Source organism: Equus quagga, chromosome 6 (genome assembly GCF_021613505.1).
Source record: "Equus quagga isolate Etosha38 chromosome 6, UCLA_HA_Equagga_1.0, whole genome shotgun sequence".
In the NCBI taxonomy this organism is placed as follows: Eukaryota; Metazoa; Chordata; class Mammalia; order Perissodactyla; family Equidae; genus Equus; species Equus quagga.
The window spans coordinates 67936265-67963231 of NC_060272.1; the positions used below are offsets into that span (position 1 = coordinate 67936265).

Below are 26967 nucleotides of genomic sequence, written 5' to 3' on the forward strand. Positions count from 1 at the left end.
CTATGCTGTGGCAGGTGTCCCACAAGTAAAATAGAGGAAAATGGGCACTCATGTTAGCTCATCTTTTAGCTGAGGCCAATCTTCCTCACCAAAAAGAGGAGGATTGGCAGCAGATGTTAGCTCATGGCTAACCTTGGTCAACACAAAAAAAATGAGATTGAGAAAAGGAATAAAAATTATAGAAACATATAGTTAAATATTTTTGGAGACCTTGTAATACAATTTTAATTGTTTAAGAGTTTTGTAATAAAAATATTACCCCGAAGATTCTGGCTAGAATTGGAACAAATATCAACCAAACGCTTTATCTTGGGGTAAAGTTCGTATACTTTTGTCATCATTTACTCAAAAAGATGGGAGAAATAAGGTCATGTTACTTCATTATTTTCAGCTCATCAGAAATTTAGATAAGGATTTGGTTACAGAAGAGAAGTAGTAAATGATAAAGCATAATTGATAATACTATGGCTTGAATTTGGAGAAACAAAAAGTATATATGACCTGACAAATTTCCGACACCATGTCCGAAAGTAACAAGGAATCAATCAACATTTTGCTCATCTTGGACCACAACCAGCCTTTATAACTTCATCAAAAGTGTAAGCATATGAATTGATAACCCCAATATACCATTTCTTTCTTCCTTTTTTTTAAAAGATACTTCTGATTTACTGAAAGGCAGAGAGTTATAGATCAAGAGTCAGCAATTTTTTTCTGTAAGAGTCAGACAGTAAATATCTTAGGCTTTCTGGGTTGTATGGTCTCTGCTGCAGTTAATCAACTTCGCCATTGCAGCACAAAAGCAATTTACATAATACATAAAAGAATGGCGTATCAGGGTTCCAACTTTATTTATAAAAACAGGTGGCTGCCATATCTGGCAGCCAGGCCATAGTTTGTTGACCCCTGTTATAGAGAATAATGTAATGATAATCAACACTCAGTTTAAGAAATAAAAATTATATACTTGAAGTACTTGTGTAACCCTCTCTGATCCCCTTCCCCTAGAAGCAACTACAGTAAATTAATCATCTCTATTCACATTTTTATAATTTTACAATATATGAATGAATCTCTAAGAAAGATATTGTATCTTTATCCATGTGTTAAAGTTTTTGTGGTCAATATTATTTTTGTGACATTGCATTGCACTACTGCATAGTATTACACTGTATAACCATACCATTTATTTGTCCACTCTTCTGTTAACGTACATTTAGGTTGTTTGTAGTTTGCCCTTGGCAAAAACACTGTTATAAACATTTTATATGTACATCTGCTTGTGTACATATACAAAAATTACTTCACGGTATACATGTAAGAATGAAATTGCTGAGTCAATGTATCTTTAAAAATTAAACTTTATAAGATAGTGCAAAATTACACTTTAAGTGTTTATATCAATTTATACTCCCTCTAGGAGATTGTACATCCTTAATACATGGATTTTAAAAATATATTTTGTACCAATTGGATGGGTTTTAAATATATATTTTGTATCAACTGTATACAAATATACATTTTGTTCCATTTACCTGATGATAAATGAGGCTGAATTTTTTTTTACAGGTTTATTGGTCACCTGCATTTTCCTCATCTGCAAATTAATGGTTTCATATTTTATCCATTGTTCTATGGAATTGTGTTTTCTTATTTATTGGTAGTTTTTTGTGTAATCTGGATATCGACCTTGGTCAATTATCAGTGTTAGAAATACATCTTTCCAGTCTGTGGGTGAACTTTTCACTTTTATTAAAATTGTGGTAAAATACACAGAACAAAAATTTCCATTTTAACCTTTTGAACTGGTAAGCATATTCACAATGCTGTGTAAACAATCTCCAGAACTTTTTCATCTTCAACTAAAACTCTATACCGATTAACTCCCTATTTCTCCCTCATCCCAGCTCCTGGCAACTATCATTCTACTTTGTGTTTCCACAAATTTGACTATTCCAGATACTTCATATAAGGGGAATCATACAGTCTTTTGTGATTTGCTTATTTCACCTAGCATAATGTCCTCAAGGGTACATCCATGTTGTAGCATGTGTCAGAATTTTATTCCTTTTTACAAATGAATAATATTCCATTGTGTGTGTATATATATATATATATACACACCACATTTTGTTTATATATTTATCTATAGATGGACACTTGGCTTGCTTGCACTCCTTGGCTATTTTGAATAATTCTGCTATGAACATGAGTGTACAAATATATCTTTTGGATCTTGTCTTCAATTCTTTTAGATATATACCCAGAAGTGGAATTGCTGATTTACGTGATAAATCTATTTTTAATTTTTTGAGGAACTTCCATACTGTTTTCCATACTGGCTACACCATTTTAGGTTCCCACCAAGAGTGTACAAGTTTTCCAATTTCTCCACATCTTCACTAACATGTTATTTTCTGTTTTTCTGATAGTAGCCATCCCAATGAGTGTGAGGTGATATCTCATAGCTTTGACATGCCCATTTTTAAATTGAGTTATTTCTAACTTTCTTGTTAACTTGTAGTTTTTCACATATTCTCAATACTAACCCCTCAATAGACACATGGTTTGTAAATATTTTCTCCCTTTCTGTAGGTTGACTTTTCATTCTGTTGATCATATCCTCTGATGTATAAAAGTTTTTAATTCTGATGAAGTCCAATTTATCTATTTTTACTTTTGTTCTCCATGCTTTGGCATCATATCCAAGAAACCACTGGTAAATCCAATGCCATGGAGCTTTTCCCCTATGCTTTTTTAAGAGTTTTCTAGTTTTAAGTCTTACATTTAGGTCTTTGATCCATTTTGAGTTAATGTTTGTAGATGGTGTAAGGTTAAATGTTCAAATTCATTCTTTTACATGTGGATATCTAGTTTTTTGCAACATGGTTTGTTGATAAGACTGTCTTTTCTCCATTGAATGGTCTTGGCCACGTCAAAAATCATTTGATTATATATGGAAGGGGTAATTTCCAGGCTAGAGATTCTATTCCATTGGTCTATATATCTGTGTTCATGTCAGTACCACAGTGTTTTGATTACTGCAGTTTTGTTATGAATATTGAAATCAGAAAATATGAGACCATCAACTTTGTTCTTCTTTTTCATGATCATTTTGGCTAATTGGGGTTCCTTGAGATTTATATGAATTGTAGTATGGATTTTGCTATTTTTGCAATAAACCCCATTGGGATTTTGATAGGGATTGCATTAAATCTGTATAGCACTTTGGGTAGTATTGATATCAACAATATTAACTCTCCTAATACATTAACATGGAAGATCCTTCCAATCATTTGTGTATCCTTTCATTTCTCTCATCAATGTTTTTTAGTTTTAAGAGTACAAGTCTTTTAACCTCCTTAGTTAAGTTTGTTCATAAATACTTTATTATTTTTGAATGGAATTGCTTTCCTGATTTCCGTTTTGGATTTTTCAGTGTTAGTGTATAGAAATGCAACTGATTTTGTGGGATTTTGTAACCTGTAACACTGCTGAATTCATTTATTAGTTCTAACAGGTGTTTTGTCATATGCAAACAGTTAATTTTACTTTTTCCTAATTTTTTTAATTTTAATTTTATTTTTAAAGATTGGCCATGAGCTAACATCTGTTGCCAATCTTCCTCTTTTTTTCTCTTCTCCCCAAAGGCCTCCAGTACATAGTTGTACATTCTAGTTGTAGGTCCTTCTAGTTATGCTATGTAGGACATTGCCTCAGCATGGCTTGATGAGTGGTGCTAGGTCTGCACCCAGGATCCAAACCAGTGAAACCTTGGGGCGCTGAAGCGGAGCATTTGAACTTAACCACGGGGCTGGCCCCTTCCTTTCTAATTTGGATACCTTTCAGTTCTTTTTCATACATAATTACTCTGACTAGGACTTCCAGTACTATGTTGAATAGAAGTAGTGAAAGTAGGCATCCCTATCTTATTCCTGATCTTAGAGGAAAAGCTTTCAGTCTTTCACTATTGAGTATGATGTTAGGTGTGGATTTTTCATATATGGGCTTTACGACACTGAGATAGTTTCCTTCTGTTCCTAGTTTAAGTATTTTTATCATAAAAGAGTGTTGAACTTTTTCAAATGCTTTTTCTGCATAATTGAGATGATAATGTGGTTCTTTTCCTTCATGCTACTTAAGTGCTATCTTGCATTGATCAATTTTCATGTTTTAAAACATCCTTGCACTCCAGGAATAAATCTCTCTTGGTCATGTGTATAATCCTTTTAATATGCTGCAGAATTTGGCTTGCTAGTATTTTGTTGAGGAATTTTGCATCAATGTTCATAAAGGATTTTGGTCTGTATTTTCTTTTAGAGTCTTTGGTTTTGTTTGGTATCAGGGAAATGTTGGCCTCACATAATTAGTTTGGAAGTATTCACTTCTCTTCAATTTTTAGAAGAGTTTGAGGAGGACCTGTATTAATTCTTCTTAAACATTTGGAAGAATGTACCAGTGAAGCCAGTGATCCTAAGTTTTTCTTTGTTGGGAGACTTTTGATTATTGATTCTATTACCTTACTCATTTTGGGTCTGTTCTGATTTTCTATTTTTCATGATTCAGTGTGGGCAAGTTGTGTGTTTCTAGGAATTTGTCCATTTCATCTAGGTTATCCAAGTTGTTGGCATATGATTGTTCATAGTATTTACTTCTAATCATTTTTATGTCTGTAACATAGAATGTAATGTTCCCACTTTTATTTCTGATTTTAGTTATATGTATCTCTCTTTTGTTCTTGGTTAATCTAGCTAAACATTTGTCATTTTTATATTAATCTTTACAAGAAAAAATTCTTGGTTTTGTTGATTTTCTCTATTATTTTTCTATTCTCTATTTTGTTTATCTCTGCTCTAATCTTTATTATTTACTTTCTTCTGTCAGCTTTGGGTTTAGTTTGTTCTCTTTTTAGTTCCTTAAGGTGTAAGGTAAGGTTATTGATCTTTCATCTTTCTTCTTCTAATGTAAACTTTTATAGCTATAAATTTCCTTCTTAGCATGGTTTTTGCCACATCCTGTAGTTTTGGTATGTTGTATTTCACTTTTCATTTGTCTCAAGATCTTTCTAATTTTCCTTGTGATTTCTTCTTTAACCTAATGGTTATTTAGACTGCGTTGTTTAATTTCTACGTATTTGTGGATTTTCCAATTTTCCTTTTGCTACTGATTTCTAGTTTCATTCCATTATGAATAGAAAAGATAGTCTGTATGATTTCAATCATGTTAAATGTATTAAAACTTGTTTTATGTTCTAACCTATAGTCCATCCTCGAAAATGGTCCACGTGCACTTGAGAAAAATATGTATTCTGTTGTTGGGTGGAGGGTTATGCACATGTTTGTTAGGACCAACTCATTTATAGTGTTGTTCAAGTCATCTATTTCCTTCTTCTATCTTGTGGTTTTATCCACTACTAAAGGTGAAGTATTGAGGTCTCCTGTTATTATTGTAAATCCATCAATCTTCCATTTCAAGTGTGCCAATTTCTGCTCTATTTACGAACTTTGGCGTTTGATGCATATAAATTTTTAATTGCTATATTTTCTCATTGACCAGACTCTTTTACCCTTATATATTGCCCTTCTTTGTCTTTTGTAATAGTTTTTGACTTAAAGTCTATTTTGTCATATCAGTAAAGCCACTCTTGCTCTGTTTTGGTTACTATTTGCATGGACTATCTTTTTTGCACTCTTTCGCCTTTTACCTATGTGCACGCTTAGATATAAAGTGAGTCTCTTGTAAACAGAATATAGCTGGGTTCTGATTTGTTTTCACATAATCTATTAGCCAACCTATGTCTTTTGATTGGAGCATTTAATACATATAACATTTTAAGTAATTACTGATATGAAAGAACCTTCTATTGTCATTTTATGAACTGTTTTCTGTACGTCTTCTAACATTTTTGTCCCTCACTTCCTCCCTTACTGCCTTCTTTTGTGTTTGGTTGATTTTTTTAAGTGATGCACTTTGATTCCCTTCTTATTTTCTTTTGTGTACATTCTGTAGATACTTTCTTTGTAGTTATCATGGGGATTACATAAAAAATCTTAAAACTTCTAACAATCTATTTTAAGCATACAAAAACTCCACTCCTTTACATCTCTGCCCCTGCCATGATTTATGCGAGTGTTGTCAAAAATCAGATCTTCATATGTATTAAATTTAGCTTAAATTTATCGTTATTCTTAGGCTTTTATCTTTTAAACCCTATAACAGAATTGAAAGTGGGGTTATGAACCAAAATTATAATAATATAGGTTTTTATATTTGTCCATATATTTACCTTTACTGGAGAACTGTATATTTTCACATATCTTCATGTTACTGTCTAGCATCTTTTCTTTTCAACTAGGAGGATTCTCTTTACCATTTCTTTTAGATTAGGTTGAATGATATGAACTCCCTCAGCTTTTGTATATCTGAGAAATTTTTACTTTCTCCTCCATTTTTGAAGGACAATTGTGCTGGATATAGTATTTTTTGGTTAACAGTTTTTTCTTTAAACACATCATCCCACTGCTTTCTGGCATGCAAGCTTACAGCTGAAAAATCTGCTAACGATCTTATAGAAGCTCCCTCGTACGTGATAAGCCATTTTTCCCTTACTGCTGTCAAGATTCTCCTTTGTCTTTTACTTCCCACACTTAGATTATAATGTATCTTGATGTGTGCCTGTTTGGATTTATACAATTTAGAGTTTTAGGTTCTTAAAATTATATGTCTCTTCTTTACTCAGTTTTGAGGGATTTTAGTCATTATTTCTTCAAATATGGTCTCCGCCTCTTTCAGTGCTCTGCTTGATTATGTGACTTAAATTCCTTAAGCTCTGGTCACTTTTCTGTATTCTTTCTGCTCTTCTAACTTAGTAATTTCAAATGACCTGACTTCAACTTCACTGATTCTTTCTTCTGCCTTATCAAGTCTGCTCTTGAAACCCTCTAGTGAATTTTTCAATTGAGCTACTGTATTTTTCAGCTCCAGAATCTGTTTGGTTCTTTTTTTTTTTTTTATAGTTTGTCTCTGTTGATATTCTTCTTCTGTTCATAAAACATTTTTATGATTTTGTTTAGTTGTCAGTCTGTGTTTTCTTTCACCTCATTAAGCATTATTTAAGGCAGTTCCCAAAAAATTGTTTGATAAATAAGTCAGAGGTCTGTATTTCTTCAAGGTCAGTTTCTGGAGATTTATTGTGTTCCTTTGAATGAGCCATGCTTCCCTGCTCTTTATATAACTTGTGAACTTATGGTGAAATTTTGGCATTTGAAAAAAGTCACCACTCCCAGCTTTTATGGACTGCATTCATGTAGGGGAAGACCTTCATTAACCAGCCTGGCTTAAAAGGTCGGTGTCCTCTCAAACCTTTTCTGGGGATGTGTCTTCCTTGTGCCTGTGCATGTGTTTTTATTACTGTTCCCTGCATATTCCACTGCTTTTAAATGACTTAATTTCCTTAGAGTCTTGATTTTGCTTCTTCCCAGAAACCTTGCATTTCTTTTATACTCCTCTGCTCATATTCTCTTGTCCCCAATTACCCATAGGTTTGCTATAACTCTAACATGCCATGGTGCCCACCAGTGCTTTCAGGGGTGGATACTAGGTCTTTATCTAGTATCCAAACTATGCCACCACTCTCATCAGTGCTTTGAGATAGACAAGACATAAAGCAGTCCCTTGGGCACCTACTAGACAAGCTAAAATGTTGCTCAGAAGTTCTACTCTTTTCCTTCCATTCCAAGGGAGGAACTGGGAATTCAGTGAACTCCTCCTGGCCATGTATACTGTTACTACAGTGAGGAGGAGATGGGCCATGGGCATACAAAATGTCATGAAATCGTCAACCATTGTGAGCATTTCCTCAGTTGCTGCAGCTTCTTAAGTGGTTCCTAGAGTTTTAATAAAGCCATTTTGCTAAGTACATTATTGTTTAGTCAGTGTTTCCATGGGAGAACACAGGCCTGGAGTTTCATAATTCACCATCTTGCTGATGTTACTATCCATCTTTTCTCTACTTAATGGTGTCTTTTGATAAACCAAAATACTTATGATATCTTCAAATTTATCAACCTCTACATTTGATGCTTTTGTATCTAGTTAAAGAAATATTTCTTGCCATTGGCAATAGAGATATTTTCCTATATTTCCTTCTTGTATAAAATTTGAAATTTCACTTTTTCAACCATTTTAGTAGTGACTTTTATATATTTAGTAAAAAAGGGATTAAATTCCTTGTTTTTTTAATTAACAAAAGACTATCCCATTGATCTAGCTGCATTTATTGTACTGTTCGTCTCTATCTGCAATGGCAGCTCTGTCACACAATGTTATCATATGTGTGTGGGATCTGCATCTGGATATTTATTCTGACACAGTGATCTGTCTCTCTTTGGGTCACTACCACACTGTTTTAATTACAATAGCTTGTTCATCTTCAAAATCATCTTGGTTATTTTCAGCCCTTCATTTAACAGTATAAATCTGAGACACAGCTTGTCAAATTTCATGAAAGTAATTTGCAATTTTTTTAAATCAAATTTTCACTGAAATTGATGGATTATCATGGGGAGAATTGACTTTGCGATATTGCGTTCCTACCATGAATATGATATAGCTCACCATTATTTATGTTTTTAATGTCATTAAGAATTTTTATAACTTTCTCCATAGAGGACATTAAAAATACTTCCATAAAATATAAAACAGATAAGTAAAATGCATAAAACATAGGTTAATAAATTACTTTAAAGTGGATATCCTTGCAACCACTACATAGTTGAAGAAATAGACTTTTGCCAATATCCCAGGAGCCCTCCATCTGTTCTGTCCTAATCACAACCTTCTTCTCACGTGTAACAAACCATTATCCTGACTTCTATGATAATCGCTTTGTTTTTCTTTAAAATTTATCATCCAAATCAAAGAATTTCATCTATAAACAACTTAATTTTACTGATTTATTTGAGATATCTTTTAAAACTCTTTTAAGCTACAGTGTCCCCGTCTATCTCTTTTCTCCCCATATAATTTATTTTGAGGAAACCAAGTCATTTGTACTGCAAAATTTCCACTAGTGTTAATTTTGATGATGGAATTCACATGGAATAGTTTAACATGTTGGGTAAACATAATCAGATTAAGCTTTATTTTAATACATTCATTCATTCATTTGGTCGGTCAGTCCATCAGTCAGTCAGTCTTGATGGGTGACAGTGTTTTCCTTTCGCCATCTGGTTGTCTAGTTGTCTCTCTTTCTGTGATGTTAGCAGCAATCAGTGCTAAGATGATTAATTCCTGAGGGGATGCTAAATGGTAGTAATCTAACTCAAAAATCACTCCATCATTTACCAGATATATTTATATTTATATCATAGAAAACTTCCCTTATTAATAATTTGATAACACAAATAATATAATTTACAAAGAAATGATAGGATAAATCCTTCCCTTTATCCGTTTTCAAAATAATGAGTTCGTTCCCCATCAACCTCTAGATTAGAGCAAATCATTTAAAAAATCATTCTTATGACTGATGGATTTAAACACATTCATGTGTTTTAATGAATTGCAATTATCACACTTACTAAATGCTCAAAATGCCCCATCTTTGACCAATAAAAATGTCTTCAAGTTAGCTCCTAAATCTTTTTGAACAGTCTTTGATATCTTCCTTGGGTTTTGGTATCATCAAATGTTGCAGGTGAATCATGAACATTTTGCCTCAGCCTTGAAATCACCTATTTCTACTTCTAGATGTGCTCACTGCAACTGACTTGGTCACTATGTCTAGGCAAAACAGTACACAGGGCCAGAGTATACAGTTAATGTGTTGGGGGTGTGTGTGTGCACATAATAATTTGACATACATAATGGCAAATTTGAATTCAAACTAAATGCTTTCTCTTAAGCTCTTCTATTTTATATCTGGATCTCCTTTGTTCAATGAGAAACCTGATTTTCAAGAACATGGGATAAAATAATTAGAATACTAATAATTACTAATTGGTTTTATCCAACATTATGCAAGACTTTCATTAAAAAAACCCAATAATTCCACTACAAATATAATTAGTCTCCCTACTTCAACTTTTCAGAGACTATAGCCATTATATTCTGTATCCGTCCCATATAATATCATTTAGTTAGTTCTCCAAAAACATCTATATTTGATGGCCATCATGATGGTCATCCTTATGTTGACATCTCTCCAGTCAGTTTGGTTGCCTGATACTCCTTCTGCAGTAGATTTCTCAGGAGAGGCTTGTGGAAATAGTATTCCCTGAAGTCTTGCATGTTAACAGTTTATCTGCAGTCTCTACACATGGAAGTCAGTTTGGCTGATGTTTTCAATCCTTGAGTGTCTTAAACATCCTACTTCATTTTCTTCTGGTAGAAAATATGTCTGTCAAACAGTATGATGACAATCTGAGTCTCTTTCATTTATAAGTTAATTTGTAGTTTTATCTAGATGCCTGAAATTTTTTTCTCTTTTTCATTAAAGTCTATTAATTTTACTAGAATATGTCTCAATGTAGTCATCTGGGTAATTTTATCAGATATTCAGTGCCTTTTATATTTTTTAAAATCTCTCCCTTTTTAAAATTCTAGTAGTTTCTTTGAATTACCAATCTTATTATTTATCTGTTCTTCCCTCTGTTTTTCTTCTTTGGAAACTCATAGGTATGTTGGATATTCTAAATTTGTCCCTTTCATTCTCATCTTTTCTAGTCTCTTAGGTCATTATTATTTTTTTTTTTTGATATTTATAACTTCTCTTCTTTTTACCTTATATTTCTCATACAACCTTATCAGTGAAGTTGATTCAATTCTTTATTTCTTCTGACTTAGTCTTCACTTCTAAAGTTATTTTTTCCCTTTATTTCCAATTCTAAGTTCTATCACCACATCTGTGAGATTCTCTAAACCCTGATAAAATTGTTCTTTCATATCCTATATCAGCTTCTAATGTCTTTTAGCTCATTTAAAAACTTTTCATCTTTTTTTCTGGCATGTCATGGTTCTGGCATGTTCTGAGGGGGTGTTTTTCTACTCATTCTCATTTTTCTTATTGTAATATATGGGATTACAATCCTTTTTGTTGGTTATTTTATGTGAAATTAGTTTTACTGAATTTTTAGGTAGCTTTTTTCCCTCTTTCTTCAGGTTCTAGAGATCCTGTCTTCTGTTTATTTTCATAAATATGACAGCCTACTTTCTGAGATCTTTTAGCTTTGTCTTCCCCAGTTTTATGTGGACTTTCTCTTTGTCTCTCTTGCCCTTCTGTTGCTCCATTTGGATTCTATTCATAGTACTTTCTCTTCAGTGTAGGACTTTGTCCCAGAAGAGAACTCTAGTTGCTTAATTTCTCATGGGGCCTAGATAGGTCCAGACACTTCCAACCTTACCACGGAGCCCCGGGACTCATCGCTATCACAGTGTATGAAAGCCCTCCCTACTTCAGCTGCTGTTCTCAAATTGGCCCTCTGGGTTTTCCAGTGAGTATTTGCAGACCAGGTTCCTTAGATGCTCTCTTGCTTCCCACCACTTTTTCCCCTGAATCTCTTGATAGCATGTACATCTTGTAGCTACATCTGGATTGTCCCTACTCAGGCATATTTTGGGGCTCAATGGGATACGCGGTCACCTCGTTTTGCTGTAAATGTCCATTTGTTGTTGTTGTGGTTATTGTTTCACCGTCGATTATTCTGTCTGTTTTTCATGGAGGAATTCAGGGATATTTAAACTATGCCCCCATTGCCATATACCCTAATTCTGTTGTGTACATTTTTTGTATTATCTCAATTTTAAAATGATAATTTCTAAAATTACATTTTAATCTATAATTTTTGAATTAAAATAAACACACAAGTATTTCTAATTATGTGGTCATATTGTTACTATGAATGATCCAAGGATTATATGGGCTTCTTGACTAGCTCAATCTTTTCATGATAACATTTCAGTGATGTTCTCTTTTGGTGAAGATGGAAATTTCATGCTATATTTACATACTTTTAAAAAGTCCTAGTCTAGGAAACCACAAATATTCCTGAGTATAATATAATTGTAATAAAATATTTATTAATGTCACTAAAAGTGTAATAGATACTTCAGTGACATTTCCTGCACTGTTACCCTCCCTTTCTAAGATGTTTCAACTTATATATAGCTTCTAAAAGGGGCAGCATGTGTATTATATCCAACTTCACTCCTCCCATCCACCCCAATCTTAACTGATTATAATGAGGGTAGACATCTAACCCAAGGCTGAGCCATTCAGACTCTCTCTTGATAGGTAGTGACTATAGTTGGATGATGAAAAACGTTTACATTAAAAGCACACTTGGGTAAAAAATGGGATGCTATGCTGGGCCATGTTCTGACAACTAAGAAAGTGAAGCTAATCCAGAAGAGAAGTAAAAAAATTGAGTTGACTCACAGATAGAAGCAAAGATGGGAGGCTATGAAGTTGCCCTGAGAGTCAAAGGGAGTGGCTTTCGTTACTGTCTCTCCTCTCCATTTCCAGGCAGCCTGAAGTCTAACTGTACTGCATTTCTTGGCCTTGGATATTTATGAGACTTTCTGCTGTATTCTCATCATTATTAAATTACCTTTAATATTCTTGTGAGTTCTCAACCAAATATAAATAATGCTCACAGAATATAAACAGTGATTTCTCAGGGTCACTCTGCTGTGGTGGAACAAGACAGAATATAGGACACTAGGCTAACACACATACACTGAAACAGCTTCTCTTCTAATTAACTTAAGTCACTCCTGCTGCTTCATTACTAACGATAACACTAGGCCCACTGTAGTTCTTAGGCTTTCTGAATAAAACTCACCAAGATCTAATCCACTCCTGACAGTCAGTATCCAACCTACAACTGGCCCTACTTCCTTAAATCCAAACTCTAAAATAAAATCCTCTAAACTCCTTTAGGAAAAGCCTCATGGTTTCTCTGGAGTGCATTCCCCATTGCTGCAGGAAGCCAAATAAATATAACAATTTCGGACCAAATGTTATTTTGTCTTCTTAGGCAGGTGGGTTTTGATATTTGCTTACAAGTCTACTCTAATTTTTATGCATTAGTTTCCAAATTGAAAAGTTGGAATTTTCTAAAAGAAAGTTTACTAAGTGCCAAGTAACTATTGTCTCCAAAAATCCTTAATTCTTGAGAAGAGAAACACACCCACACCAAAAGCTATGTAAAACTAGCTACTGTTAATGAGTGACTTTAAAACATGTCAACTACATTCATTACTCTAGAATCATACAATAATAAATTTAACACAGGTTGACTAATAAAAGTGATAGACAAATTAAGAAAATGAAAGGACATTATTTTAGCTTGTATTTTAAAGGACACAGACAATATAAACTACCAACGATTAATTATTTTATAACAAAAAACAAATGAATATATGTATGAATTAAGAAAATCTGGATATAAAACAAAGATGCAATTCAAATATGCCTTATGATTACTTGAAATTAACAGTAATTGACTAGTTCAATCCTTTCATAATAACATTTTAGTGATGTTCTCTTTTGGTGAAGATGGAAATTTCATAAGAATTCAGTGTCTTTTCATAAGACACTAAAGTATCTTCAGTTACCTAATCCAGATTTGTTCCCACCATACACACATATATGATGAAGTCAAAAGCAATGAGATTTATTCATCATAAGCACTATTTTTAAACAGAAATATTCAATAGCTAGGGTAAAGGTACTTTTATCATATAGATCTCCCAAGTTCTTCACAACGGTTTGACAGTTTTTCTTCTCAGAGAAGAGGAACAGTGTAACAAATTAGAGTAAGAAGGGAAATGAAGGAGATGAAAAAAGACAGAATGATCAAGAGTGCACATTCAAGAATGAGAACACGAAAAGACATGGATTTCCATAGACCAAGGTTGAGAGCAAGAACGGACGTTGGATGAGTATAGTAGCCAACTCATGGGTATAGATGACAGACCAATATTGAGAATTCTCAGCACGGAACACAAAATTTTACCTATTTTCCCTTATTTTTAAAACTTACCTCTACCAAAAATTATCAGTAACAAAAATAATGTTCTAGTCAAGTACACAGAAAAAACAGTGAATATTACATACCAGAATCTAAGTTAGGCAATGTTAATGTAAATAATAAGATACTTCTTATTTACAACAATTAAAAAACAATTTTGTTAATATTGTATAAATAAAATGGCACAGGAGAACAGAAGAGAAGTCATTAATTTGGCTTAAGGAACCTGAAGCAGAACTCAAAGAATGAGAATAATTTTGGAGAGAGAAAAAAAGGAAAAAGATCCGGTGCACAAAGAAGAGTTGTACAAAAACAAGGAAATGTGATAATGAGTAACTCATTTGAGTGTTTAAGGAATGTCTTCTATAGCAAGAGGATGGAGACTAGTTGAGTCTGAAAAGGAAGGTTAGGACTAAATTGTGAGAGATAACAAATGGTGAGGTTATACAGCAGAGGTTTCTAGATTTTTGGATGGTATGCACTGACAGAAATTTGGAGGACCACATCTTAAGTTTGTCAACTTTCTATTTTGCCAAGTGTTAGCATTTACAAAGCAAAACTCGGGGGCTGGCCCCATGGCCCAGTGGTTAGGTTCGTGCACTCTCCTTTGGCGGCCCAGGGTTTTGCCAGTTCGGATCCTGGGTGCGGACATGACACCACTCATCTGGCAATGCTGAGGCGGCGTCCCACATGCCACAACTAGAAAGACCCACAACTAAAATATACAACTGTGTACTGGGGGGATTTGGGGAGAAAAAGCAATTAAAAAAAAAATAAAAAGAAAAGAAGATTGGCAACAGTTGTTAGCTCAGCTACCATTCTTTAAAATAAATAAATAAATAGATAAAATAAAAAATGAAACTCAAAACTTAAAAATCTACCATTTGCTATGATCATTTTAACAAGAAACATCACCTTAACACAAAAAAAGGATATGAACGATACATCCATATAGTTTTAAAAATAAAAATATATTGAACTTCTTTGGAGGCGTAAAGTTACAAAATAAAATTGTATTCTGTCAGGTGAACACAGAGTGAACTTTTAGTATATATAACTTGTTCCAATGTTTCCTTTTTGGCAGAGTCATTCTTTTAAAAATACAAGAGGCATATTCTTAATCCTCTTTCAACTCAATTCAGAATATTTGAGGTAAACTTAGGGAAGCCCAAGAAAAATAGCTCTCAATTACCCAGACATTTCTCCTACCTTCTCTCTGCAGTGCTGAGATAAATAAGAGAGTCCAGATTTTGAGCCATGTAAAATTCCGGAAATGAGGCTACATACGTGGGGTCCTGACTGACCAACATAGAGTACTTAAAAGTTATCTGATAGTAATTCCTTAGAACTTGTAGTTGTCACAGATTGTTACTTAGGAACCAGTAATGTGAGTCTTATAACTTAAAATAATTTCTTCTTTGCTTTGGTTGCTGGAAAACTTAGTGCTGAATTTGTGTCCCAGTTTTAACAACAGTACAGGACCCATTGCTAACATTACTACATTTCTAAAGCTATCTTGTGTTTATTTTAGCATGTCTTTGATGACTAGTTCTTCTGTAAATTTGTCAAATCATTTTAGGGAAGGATATACATAAACACAGAAAAAAATAAAAGAGTTTTAGGGAACAAGGAAACATTTAAGATTTAGTTTTTCAACAATGTTTATTGAATTTTTTCTTATTATAAAAGTAACACGTTACAGAGGGTCACTGCACTGACTATTCCCTCTACCTACAACACCCTTCCAGTAAGTCCTATGGCTACCCTCCTTTTGCTTTTGTTTGTTTTTGTTTGTTTGTTTGTTTTGAGGAAGATTACCCCTGAGCTAACATCTGCTGCCAATCCTCCTCTTTTTGCTGAGGAAGACTGGCCCTGAGCTAACATTCGTGTCCATCTTCCTCCACCTTCTATGTGGGATGCCTATCACAGCGTGGCTTGACAAGTGGTGCCACGTCAGCACCTGGGATCTGAACCGGTGAACTCTGGGTTGTGGAAGTGGAATGTGCGAACTTAACCACTGCACCACCGGGCCGGCCCCTTTCCTCCTTTAAGTCTTTGCTCAAATGTAACTTTTACCATTGGCCTATTTAAAATTAATCACCCTCTTTAAAACTGCAACCTAACCCTGCCATTTCTATAATCCCATCCCTTGTGTTTTACTTATCCCTTCACATAGCATTTACCATCTTCTAACATTCAATATAATTAAATTATTTGTATGCTTAATGCTTATTTATGGTCTCTCCTTGCTAGAATATAAGCTCCACAAGGCAGGGACCTTTGCCTGTTATTTACTAATATGTTCAAAGTCTTTAAGATAGTCCTTGGCCTAGAGTAAGAAGTCAGTATTTTTAAAATAATGAGTAGCCCAGCACGTGTCACTGTGCTAAGAGCGTTACATACATTATGTAACTTAATCCTTGCAAGAACCCTGGGAAGGAGGTGTTATCATTGATGACATCTTATAGAAAGGAACTAAGCTCAAAATGGCTCAGTAACTCACAAAAGTCATAGAGCCAAGAAAGTAGTGGAACAAGGATTTAAACTCAGTTAGGGTATTAACTATCACCATCTTCCCTAATAGAAACAGATTGTGTGAAAGCAGTTGAGACAATGATAGAACAGACAGGAAAACTCCTATAGTAAGAGGAAGTGAAAAGCGAAAATACATAAGGCTGCTAAATCCAAGGAATGGCACCTAAAGATATTATTCACTCATAGAATCATCTGCATATTGATGACCCCTTTCTGAAGGCCATGAATGTTTGTAAAACAAACTTCTTTTTAAAAAAAGACTTCAGATAGCCATACTTTTCAAACCTACTCTTCTAATACAGGTGCTTAAATTAAACCTTCACAATAGTTAATTTTCTTTGCCTCTTCACTCCATTTAAGTCACTGTTGAGTAGAAGACAACAGCTTCATCAGTTCCCAGTTAAGAATTTACATTGTCTCAGTTAAGGATTCTCATATGACAAATGTCATGTGAATAAGAAAAGTCACTTAAAGAAGCATGGCTCTTAGAGTTGGAAGGAAATTTTAGAAATTGTTGCTTGGTAAAACACCCCATCTTAAGGAAGGATACACAACATCCATTTGATAGACTGGGATTATAAGAGCCAGAACCTCCCATTCCAACACTTTGTCAAAATTCTTCATTCTGTTATTAGCATTAACTGTGAAAACATATTGTTTTAAAAAAATGAATAAGGAGAAAGCATATATGAATATCTTATAAGAATCTGTGGAAGCAATGCTTTTATATTCTTTTGGCAATAAATATTCCTCCAGAAGCACAAATTATGCCATGATTAACAGATACATTATAGGAAACTAAAATAATTAGAATAGAGAGAGAAATCATACCTTCTATCAATAGCTCTTGTCCATGACTGCCAAGAAGTGTACGAGATAGGAATGGGGCAAAGTCTACAAAAATTTCACGAAGAAGAGGAGCAACTTTTTCTAAAGCTCTTTCAAGTTTTGCAGTGATGCTGTTGAAATTAAGACAAAGACTAGTAAATATAATTCAGCATAAAAAGTCATATAAACTTTACTTCTAAATTAAAATCTTTAAAAATCATAAAAGCCCAGTCTAACCCACTGAGTAATAACAGCTGCCTGTAGAAGGGACACCTGCACAGTTTCATATCAATCATAAGGCTGCTCAAAGGACTGCAGCTAAATTAGAATGACCATGCTGTGCAAAGGAATTGGGATTCTGCAAATTGCAAGGGCCATGGACCCTGTAGCTCTGGGAGCTTCCAGAAAAGAAGTTCTCCTTTGTCTCCTTTGTCTCCCCTTCCATCCATCAAAGAAAACTGTTTCGAACATCTACTGCATGGATCACTGTGCCAGTTGCAAAGAATTAACTCTTGTTCTCAAGAGTTCCCTGAAAATTCCCTGAAAAGTTAAACAAATAAGGGAATAACTGGAAATCAGTGTAATACAGTTGAATTGCTTTGATTTCATAAGCCCACTTACTTTTATTTACCAATCTGTGCATTATTATTTATATTGTTCACTTTCAAATTTTAAGTTTTATGGCCTTACATAAGCACTGTTTGACATTCTTGAAAATACCTCAAGTAGTATATGTAAAAGAAAAAACATGGGTAAAGAAAATAATTCTGCTCAGGCAAATAAATAATTTGGTAACATCTAGCTATCTCTCTTAGAAGTAACGTCTTTGGAATAAAGACTGCTTGGACCAGAATGCTGGTTCTACCATATGCTACCTAGATGACCTTGGGACATTAGGCTTCCTATGTCTACAAAGCGAAGATGGTCATAGCACCTACCCGCTGAGGACTAAATGAGCCGAGGTCTGTAAAGTGCACAGAAAAGTACCTGGCACACAGTGAAAGATCAGTAACAGTAGCTCTTATAACCGCTACTTTGAATAAAACACACCTATATTTACTCTTACAAAATGTGACTCTGATATACTAAAAAAACCAAAATCAATATAATAACATTACAGTAGATGAGCACACATTCTTCTACACAGAAGACATGTACAGCAAGGAATTAAACAATGCTTCAAAGTAGCCACAACGCTAAGTAATATTTTTGTTACATATGAGGAAAACATAAATGAGAAAGAGGTAATTAATCACAGAATAATTTGTAATATATATTACTAATATTTTAAACTAAAGTACTGCATTTTTTAAGCGATTAAATAGGGATCAGGGAATAATGTAGGTTGCCTTCTTTCCTAACTTGGAACCATGATCTGAATCCTCTGTGTACAGGAAGCTTCACCCTTAGCACTTCTTTTTAACTCTGTCTCCTCTGATCTGGGTCAACAGCTTTAGAGAAAGGAGAACTCAGAGGAAACTCAGGTTTAGGCACCTCCACAAACACTTAAAAAGAATACTCTGGAGGAACAACTTTAGGCAAAAAACGGGACTTTGGTGGGGCTTCACATACTTGCTGAAGATAAGGTTTTTAATCTTCTCCCCTACTCTGCTATTCTGGAAGCAAGCACCTCTTTTAAGACAAGGATCTCAAACTTTAGTGTAGATCTGAATCACCTGTAAGGCTTGTTTAACCCCAGACTGCTAGAACCCCACCCCCAGAGTTTCTGATTCAGCATGTCTGGGTACGCTGTGAGAATTTTCACTTCTAACAGATTTTCAGGTGGTCTGATACTGCTGAAACACACTTTGAGAGTAACTGTTTTAATATGAGTATCTACTACTAGTAAATTGTAATAAAACAGCTAGCAAAGGAAAGCCTACCTGAAGTCATAGAATAATCATAACTATAATAAGTTATCTCTGACTTTAATGACTACAGACAGAAATTCTTTCTTGGATCTACTATTTCCTTCCTTCCTTCTAATCTCCAGGATCACGTCCCAAGACTCTTTCCAGCTAAGTTATTCCCTCTACTAAGGAAAGGTAAGTAAGAATGGTAAGAGCGCACCTAAGATGAGGAGAAAACCCCAGATATAATTATTATTGTTTCTGCACCTGAATTCTCCGTGAAGCATGAATATTTATTTTTACTTAAGATTAATTAGAGTGAAATTATTTTAGAAAAATTCTAGATTTATAGAGGTTCACATCCTAGCTATACTATTGGGTTGTAATACGTAATGTTGTTGTTAGTGCCATCGAGTTGATTCTGATTCCTAGCGACCCTATACACAGCAGAGCAGAACTCTGCCCGGTCTTTTCTGCACCATCCTTTCACCTTCCAGCACTATATCAGACAGTGCTCCCCTGCTATTCACAGGGTTTTCAAGGTCAGTTTTTCTGGAAGTAGGCGGCCAGATCCTTCCTAGTCTGGAAGCTCCACTGAAACCTGTCCAACATGGGTGACCCTCCTGGTATTTGAAATACTGGTGGCATAGCTTTTAGCATCATAGCAACACATGGCCAGCACAGTATGACAACAACAGACTGGTGGTGTGGTTCCCTGATAGGGAAACAAACTAAGGCTGTGGTCATGAAAGCCTGGAATCTTCACCACTAGACAGTCAGGGCTGGCTTGGAATATATATACTATTATCTAATTAAAGCCAATTTTTGCAGAAGTTTAAGACTTTTTTCCATATTTTACAGTTTTCTGTATGATTTAGAGGCTTCAGAATTGCAAAAATCCTGTTCTTTGTGATTCAGCTAAATATCAAATAGAAACTTCAGTTAATCAAAGACACTAGACACATGTGTATGTAAATACGTATTCACTACCTTGTCTTAAAGGTAATGGATAAAAACGGACGTTTCTCAGTGAATGAATTCACATAAGATTTTTGAAACTGTTTTCTTATAAAACCTAATAGTATATTAAATGATGCTCTTACATATCATTCTGCAATCATAATTTTAGTTTTCTAATAGGGGACAAATAACGCAACATTTTACTCAGTAAGGGATCAAAGGTTTTAAGCACAGAAAATCATTATCAAATAATACTGCCAGTATTCCTCCATTAAATAAGAACAAAATATTCTAAGTGGAAAAATTTCACCATCGCTTTTTTACAGTGAAGAAATGGACAGTTTTTTGTTATCGTTAATATTTACAGATTTCTCACAATGCATTTTGAAGGAGAGTAAACATTGTACAAAGTGTGTGATCTTCATCCTTACACAATTTAAATTCTCAAAGGAAACGATATGAACATAAACCTCAGCTTAACACCCTCCTCTATCACCTGGCAAATAAGCACCAATTACAAAAAAAAGGGACAGATTGTGCCTATACTGTTATTTCAATTCTCATCTGAGAGAAACACGCAATGTAGAACTACTTTTTCTCAATTCCAAGGCATATATGAAAAATTTATTTAACATGTTAAAATAAAATTTAAAAAAAAACACTTTTAACAAAGGAGAACTCCTTGGCCTTATGTCCTATAAAAATAAGTGAATTATTCTCTTCATTTTGAATAAAATTTTTATTTTAAAAATAGAAAATACATATAATTACCAGAAGAAAACAAGGTTCTTTGGCAAATTATTTTGTAAGAAAAATTAGCATATTTTACTTAATTTAGGGAAAAGACTAAGTAGTTATTCAGTTTTATTTGAAAGTTTATTTTCATTTACTCAAAAACCATTCATTTAGTCTAATCCATTTTGTGCAAAGAAATAATACAAAGGTGCACAAGATGGGGAATTTGCTCTCTACAGTCTCAAGTGAGGTTTATAATCTTACCACTAGTAACTTCTCAATATTTGGTAAAATTCTTGGGCCCTAAATATAGAATTTGTCAACACTAGACCAAAATGCATTCTCTCAAGTTGCTCATTCCTCTCTCTCCACTCTATTTTTTTCATTCCTTTCAGTCACAATAATGATGCTTATGATGCTATTTTGACTTTGGCTATTTCTCTTGATAGTAAGTGCCAATTCTTTTAAAAAGAGAATTACTGATTTCCATGAAGGTAATTACTGCCGCAACTTGGGAAATTTATTGACCACTCTAACAAAATTACCAACTATAGGAAAACAAAACATTCAAAAGAAATAATAATGTTTTGGATGAAATTCTCTAACTTCAATGCCTAGATTAAAACAATATGAGTTAAAACACGAGAGTTTATTATTATAGTTTAAACAACACAATTATGCATTGGCTTTTACCTGTATTAAGGAAGGCTCTTTTACAGAGATTTACAGATTTTAAGAAATTCATATGAATAAAAATATAATTAATCCATTGGAGAAAAAAATATAAAAACTCATGTCTGCAATTATTATCAAATCTTACCAAATGTAACTGACGTCAAGACATATCCAAGGCCAAGATAATTATAAATACATGAATCAGCAGGAAAAAAGTAAGATTTCTGTCTCTTGTTTTCTAAATAAATCTCCTTATAAGTAAGTTTCACAACAAAGTGTTGATTATTTTCAAATGTAACATGTTTTAGAATTCTAGATAAATGTAATTCTACTTTTATTTAGGACACTGCTTCCATTGTGAGTTCTATTTTAACAAACTCCCTTTTGTTTGTGCCACTTCACAAAATAACAATTTTTATTTCCTTTTTTTTTGCTTGAGGAAGATTAGCCCTGAGCTAACATCTGTGCCAATCTTGCTATACTTTATACGTGGGTCACTGCCACAGTATGGCTGATGAGTGCTGCAGGTCTGTGTCTGGGATCCAAACCCACCACAAACCCAGGCTGCTGAAGCAGAGAACGCCAAACTTAACCACTACACCAAGGGGCTAGCCCCACAATTTTTATTTACTTTTCATTTAAATTTTTTGTAATCTCCTAGGTCCTCAGCATAATGCCATAAATATAATAAATACTTAATAATTTAATTTGATAGATTAAAGTTCTTAAATTTCTTGATTCATTTCTTAAGTCATGTAAAAAAGGGGTAGGTATAATAATAAAATCTAGAATCAAAATAAATAATTACATGTCCTTAAGCAATGTATCTAAAAGATACAGCTCAGATATAAAAGAAATTATTACACTAGTGAATTTCATATTAGATTTTAGTAATCAAATGCTCCAATGTAAATTAAGAAATATAGGCACAGGTAAGTGAACTGATTTGCTTAAGTAAACTTAGATGAAAAGAAAAGATTAGGAGAGTATCAAAGTCATCAAACCAAATATTGTAAAATTAAATTCTTAATCAGTTTGATATTATGACTAATAATTGACAAACATTGACTTTAAATATTTTGTCAAATTTTCACTAAACTTCTAATATGAACTATAACTTAACATACTAGCTAGCTGATGAGTAAATGCATCCTAAATCTCAGAATCTGTAGCATTGTGACCTACTGATAAACAGTTTTTTTAAACTAAACTTTTTAGAGTTGCAGCCACTAGGCAAAACATGAAGCTTGGGGCTGGCCTGGTGGCACAACGGTTAAGTGCGCACGTTCCACTTCGGCAGCCCGGGATTCCCCGGTTTGGATCCTGGGTGCGGACATGGCACTGCTTGGCAAGCCATGCTGTGGCAGGCATCCCACATATAAAGTAGAGGAAGATGGACATGGATATTAGCTCAGGGCCAGTCTTCCTCAGAAAAAGAGGAGGATTGGCAGCAGTTAGCTCAGGGCTAATCTTCCTCAAAAAAACAAAAACAAAAACAGACAAAAAAAATGAAGCTTAAAAAATTCTTGCTTATTTTATTTCCCATGATCTTTTAAGTTAGAAAGTTACAATTCCTCTTTATTCTTCCTTAACAGAATCATACACGTTTTCAAGTGTATGATGAAATTACAGAAGACTAAGAAACTGAGCATAAACAGAATTCTTTTGTATGCAAGCACTGTATCTTTTATATGGTAAGCTAAACTCCAAACACACATTTTTCAAGTTTCAAGAAACGTAATGCTGGATGTCTTTAGATAACTATAAAAGCTCATTTGAAGTGCATTTCTGGAAGTTAACTGGATTTTTCATATACAAAAAGAAAATTAAAGAAACTGAAATGGAAAAATTCCTCCTGTCTAGTAAAACAGTCACGCAAAATGATACATAAATTACTTTGAAATAAAAATATAAAGTCCAGAATATATGTCATTTAACTGAGACAAAACAACAAACCTAGTGATAAAAAGACTAAGGCTAATTATATTTTAAATAGGTGATATAAAAATTGAAATAATGAAACTTTTCCTACCAAATAACAAGTTTAATATATTATAAAAGAAATTTTAACGTAGTAGGGACTGTGGTGGATCACCAAGATCCCCTTTAGCATACAGACCCTCACTTCCCGGAAAGTTGTGAGGAAAAATACTGGGTGATGGCTCACATTGGAGCCTTCCTCTGAAGGGACCTGTTTTACCCAAAGTGAAGTCTTCTCAGCAGCAGCAGTGTGCATTCAAACACTAGTCCAGGAGGAGATAAAGTCCTAGCTCCCCTCCCTGAGCTGAGGACGTCTCTCAGGGCCATTCCCGTTTCAGAGCATTTATAAAATGCCCTATCTTAGAATTTGTTTCCTGTGGCAGCAGTCAGTTAATGAGTGGTTTTAGTACAGTACTTGGTTCACATAATATTTTTTGAACATACAAATTGTAAAACCATTAATTAGGAATCTGAACCTTTAACAAGAAATAGAGAATTTCCATTTAGGATGTAGAAAGCTGGAAAGGGTCACTCCCACACTAATCACAAGAAAAAGCCAAATAATCTAGAGAATTATAACACTGTTAGGACCCATCAGAGAGCTGAGGTTGCAAGGCAACAAATCAGCCTTGAAATCTGAAGAAAGACAGGAACCTCCAAGGAGACATGGGGGATGCAAGAACTTGCTTCCTTGGGGGCAGAGCACAGGAAGAAGAAACATTACTACCATATAAGCTGTTAAGAAGTCAGCTAACATTTTTAAAAAATTGCTGAAGTCCAAGTGTGAGCTAATGTGAGAGAATAAAACCTCCAGAGCTGCAGACACAAGGAGAGTTTGCAGTAATTTGCAGGCTCTTCTCCACAACACTCACCATTACTCATGAGAAAGAACAGGCAGCATAGAGGACTGAGAAACCTCCCTCACTGCTGGAGGCTAAGGGAGGGAAGCAGTAATTACTGGAGTAAAGACACAAAGCCCTGACCAGATTCTTCTTCCCTATAACCTCTATGGAACAAAAGCCTTATATATCTTAGAAAAGGACAGCAAACTCTGTCACTTCCAGTACAGGAGAGAGCCTATTGCAGCTGGAGAAAGGGAATAGAAAAAACTCTCTACTCCGAGGGAGGGGCAGGAAAACATCCTTAGTCTGGATATTTAGAGATTCTCCAAGCACTTGAGAATGGGCAGGATTAGTGAAAAACCCTACTTCCAAGACCCACGGCAGCACCTGGCTAAAACCAAGTCTGAACCAGGACCACAGAAAACAATCCCAAACAGCAAGCCTGCAAGCACCCAGTAAGAAATAACAGCAGAAGGGGCCACAGTAGACAGAACCTCTTTAAAGTGCAGGATCAAGGGAAAGCCTTAAGATAAGAGTAGCACAGGAACGTTGAGTAAAATGTTCTGACAAAGCAGCCCCTAGATAAATATAAGGTAAAGGTACAGAAATTCAAAACGTGGTGTACTGAGAGTACCGAAAACAAGAAAACATAAACCTAGCTCAACTCCTGGGTAGAATGACTTAACCTCTAACATTAAAGGCCAAGTAGAAGAAGAGGCAGGCCCATTTCAAGCATAGATACTATGAATGTCAGTCACTACTGTCCTGTATACAATGTCCAGTTTTCAACCAAAAAGTATAAGCACTAACCAATAAAATCAGAATCACAGATAAACTAGATGTTGGAACTACCAAACAATTTAAAGTAACTATGACTAATATGTTAAGAGTTAATTAATAGTTGAAAACATAGTCAATATGCACAAACAGATGGGGAATTTCAGCACAAAGTAAGAAACTGTAAAAAACAAACAAAGCTAGAAATGAAAAATACAGTAAAAGAGACAATAATACCTTTAAAAGGCTTATCAATAGACTCAATAAAACAAAGGAAAGAATTAGTGAATTTGAAGATAGGCCAGTGAAAAAAGACACGTTGAAACAAAAAGAAAAAAAAGAATATATATAATGAGAGAATGATTGAGAGAGGGCAAGCACATTCAAGAGCTGTGGAACAGTATCTCATGGCCTTATAACAATGTGATAAGAACCCCAGAAGGAGAAATGAGGCATACTGAATCATGGCTGCCCAAAGATGACCAAACCATAATCACAGGAACCTATGACTAGGTTGTTCCATGGCAAAAGGGACTTTGCAAATGAAATTCAGGTTATGTACATTAAGATAGGGAGATTATCCTGTAATGTGTGGATGGGTCCAATCTAATCATATGAGCCCTGAAAAGCAGAAAACTCTGGGTGGAGTCAGAGGTGTGGCAAAAGAGGGAGGCAAAAAAGATGTATCAGAAGGGCGAGTCAGAAAGATCCCAAGTATGAGAAGAATGTGATACATTGTCACTGGTTCTCAATGTAGGGGGCCATATTTAAGGACTGGAAAAAGGACTCTAGGACCTAAGGGCAGCCCTGGACCGATAGCTAGCAAAGAAGCAGGGCCATCAGTCTTGGAGTTGTGTGGAAGTGAATTCTGCCAACAACCTGAATGAACCTGGTTTACTTCCAAAGCCTCCAATAAGGAATACAGCCCTTTGGGGGGATGGCCCCGCGGCCAGTGGTTAAGTTCACGCATTCCACTGCGGTAGCCCAGGGTTTTGCTGGTTCGGAACCTGGGCGCGGACATAGTACCGCTCATCAGGCCACATTGAGGCGGCATCCCACATGCCACAACTAGAAGGACCTGCAACTAAGATATATAACTATGCACCAGGGGAGATTTGGGGGAGATAAAGCAGAAAAAAAAAGAATAAAAAATAAAAAAGATTGGCAACAGTTGTTAGCTCAGGTGCCAATCTTTAAAAAAAAAAGGAATACAGCCCTGCCAACACTGGGATTTTAGCCCAGTGTGAGCTGTACTGCATTTGTAACCTATAGACATATGACATAATAAATAGGTATTGTTCTAAGCTGCTAAATTTGTGGCAATTTATTATGGTAGCAATAGAAAACTAATACAAGCAGAGAGAGAAGACAGGGCCAAAGAAATACATGAAGAGATAATGAATAAGAAATTTTCTAAAAATGATAAAGGTCATCAAACCATGGATGGATTCAAGAAGCCCAGAAAAGAAGCAGAATTAAAGTTAATTAATTAATTAATAACCTAGATTTGTCATAATAAACCGTTTGAAACCCAAATATAAAGAAAAAATTTGAAGAGGGCTGTCAGAGAATAAAGACTCATTACATACAGAGGAAGAAAGGAAGAGTGACCTTCTCATTAAAAACTATGCAGGCCAGAAGACAATGGAATGAAATCTATTTAAAAAAAATGTTAGCCCTTGATTCTATTCCTAGCTAAAAAAATATTTCAAAATTGAAGGTAAAATAAGAACTTTTTCAGAACAAAAAACC

The 26967-nt window shown here is 34.6% G+C and overlaps 1 protein-coding gene across 10 annotated transcripts in view; it reads right to left on the reverse strand.

Annotated features, from left to right (window-relative positions):
* The window catches only part of NBEA (neurobeachin), a 679748-nt gene that overhangs the window by 367141 nt on the left and 285640 nt on the right, over positions 1-26967 (reverse strand). For all 10 annotated transcript variants that reach the window (XM_046664612.1, XM_046664614.1, XM_046664615.1 and 7 more), the window contains one exon: positions 17400-17527. In XM_046664612.1, the coding sequence (XP_046520568.1) occupies positions 17400-17527 (128 nt within the window). The remainder of the gene's footprint in view (positions 1-17399; positions 17528-26967) is intronic.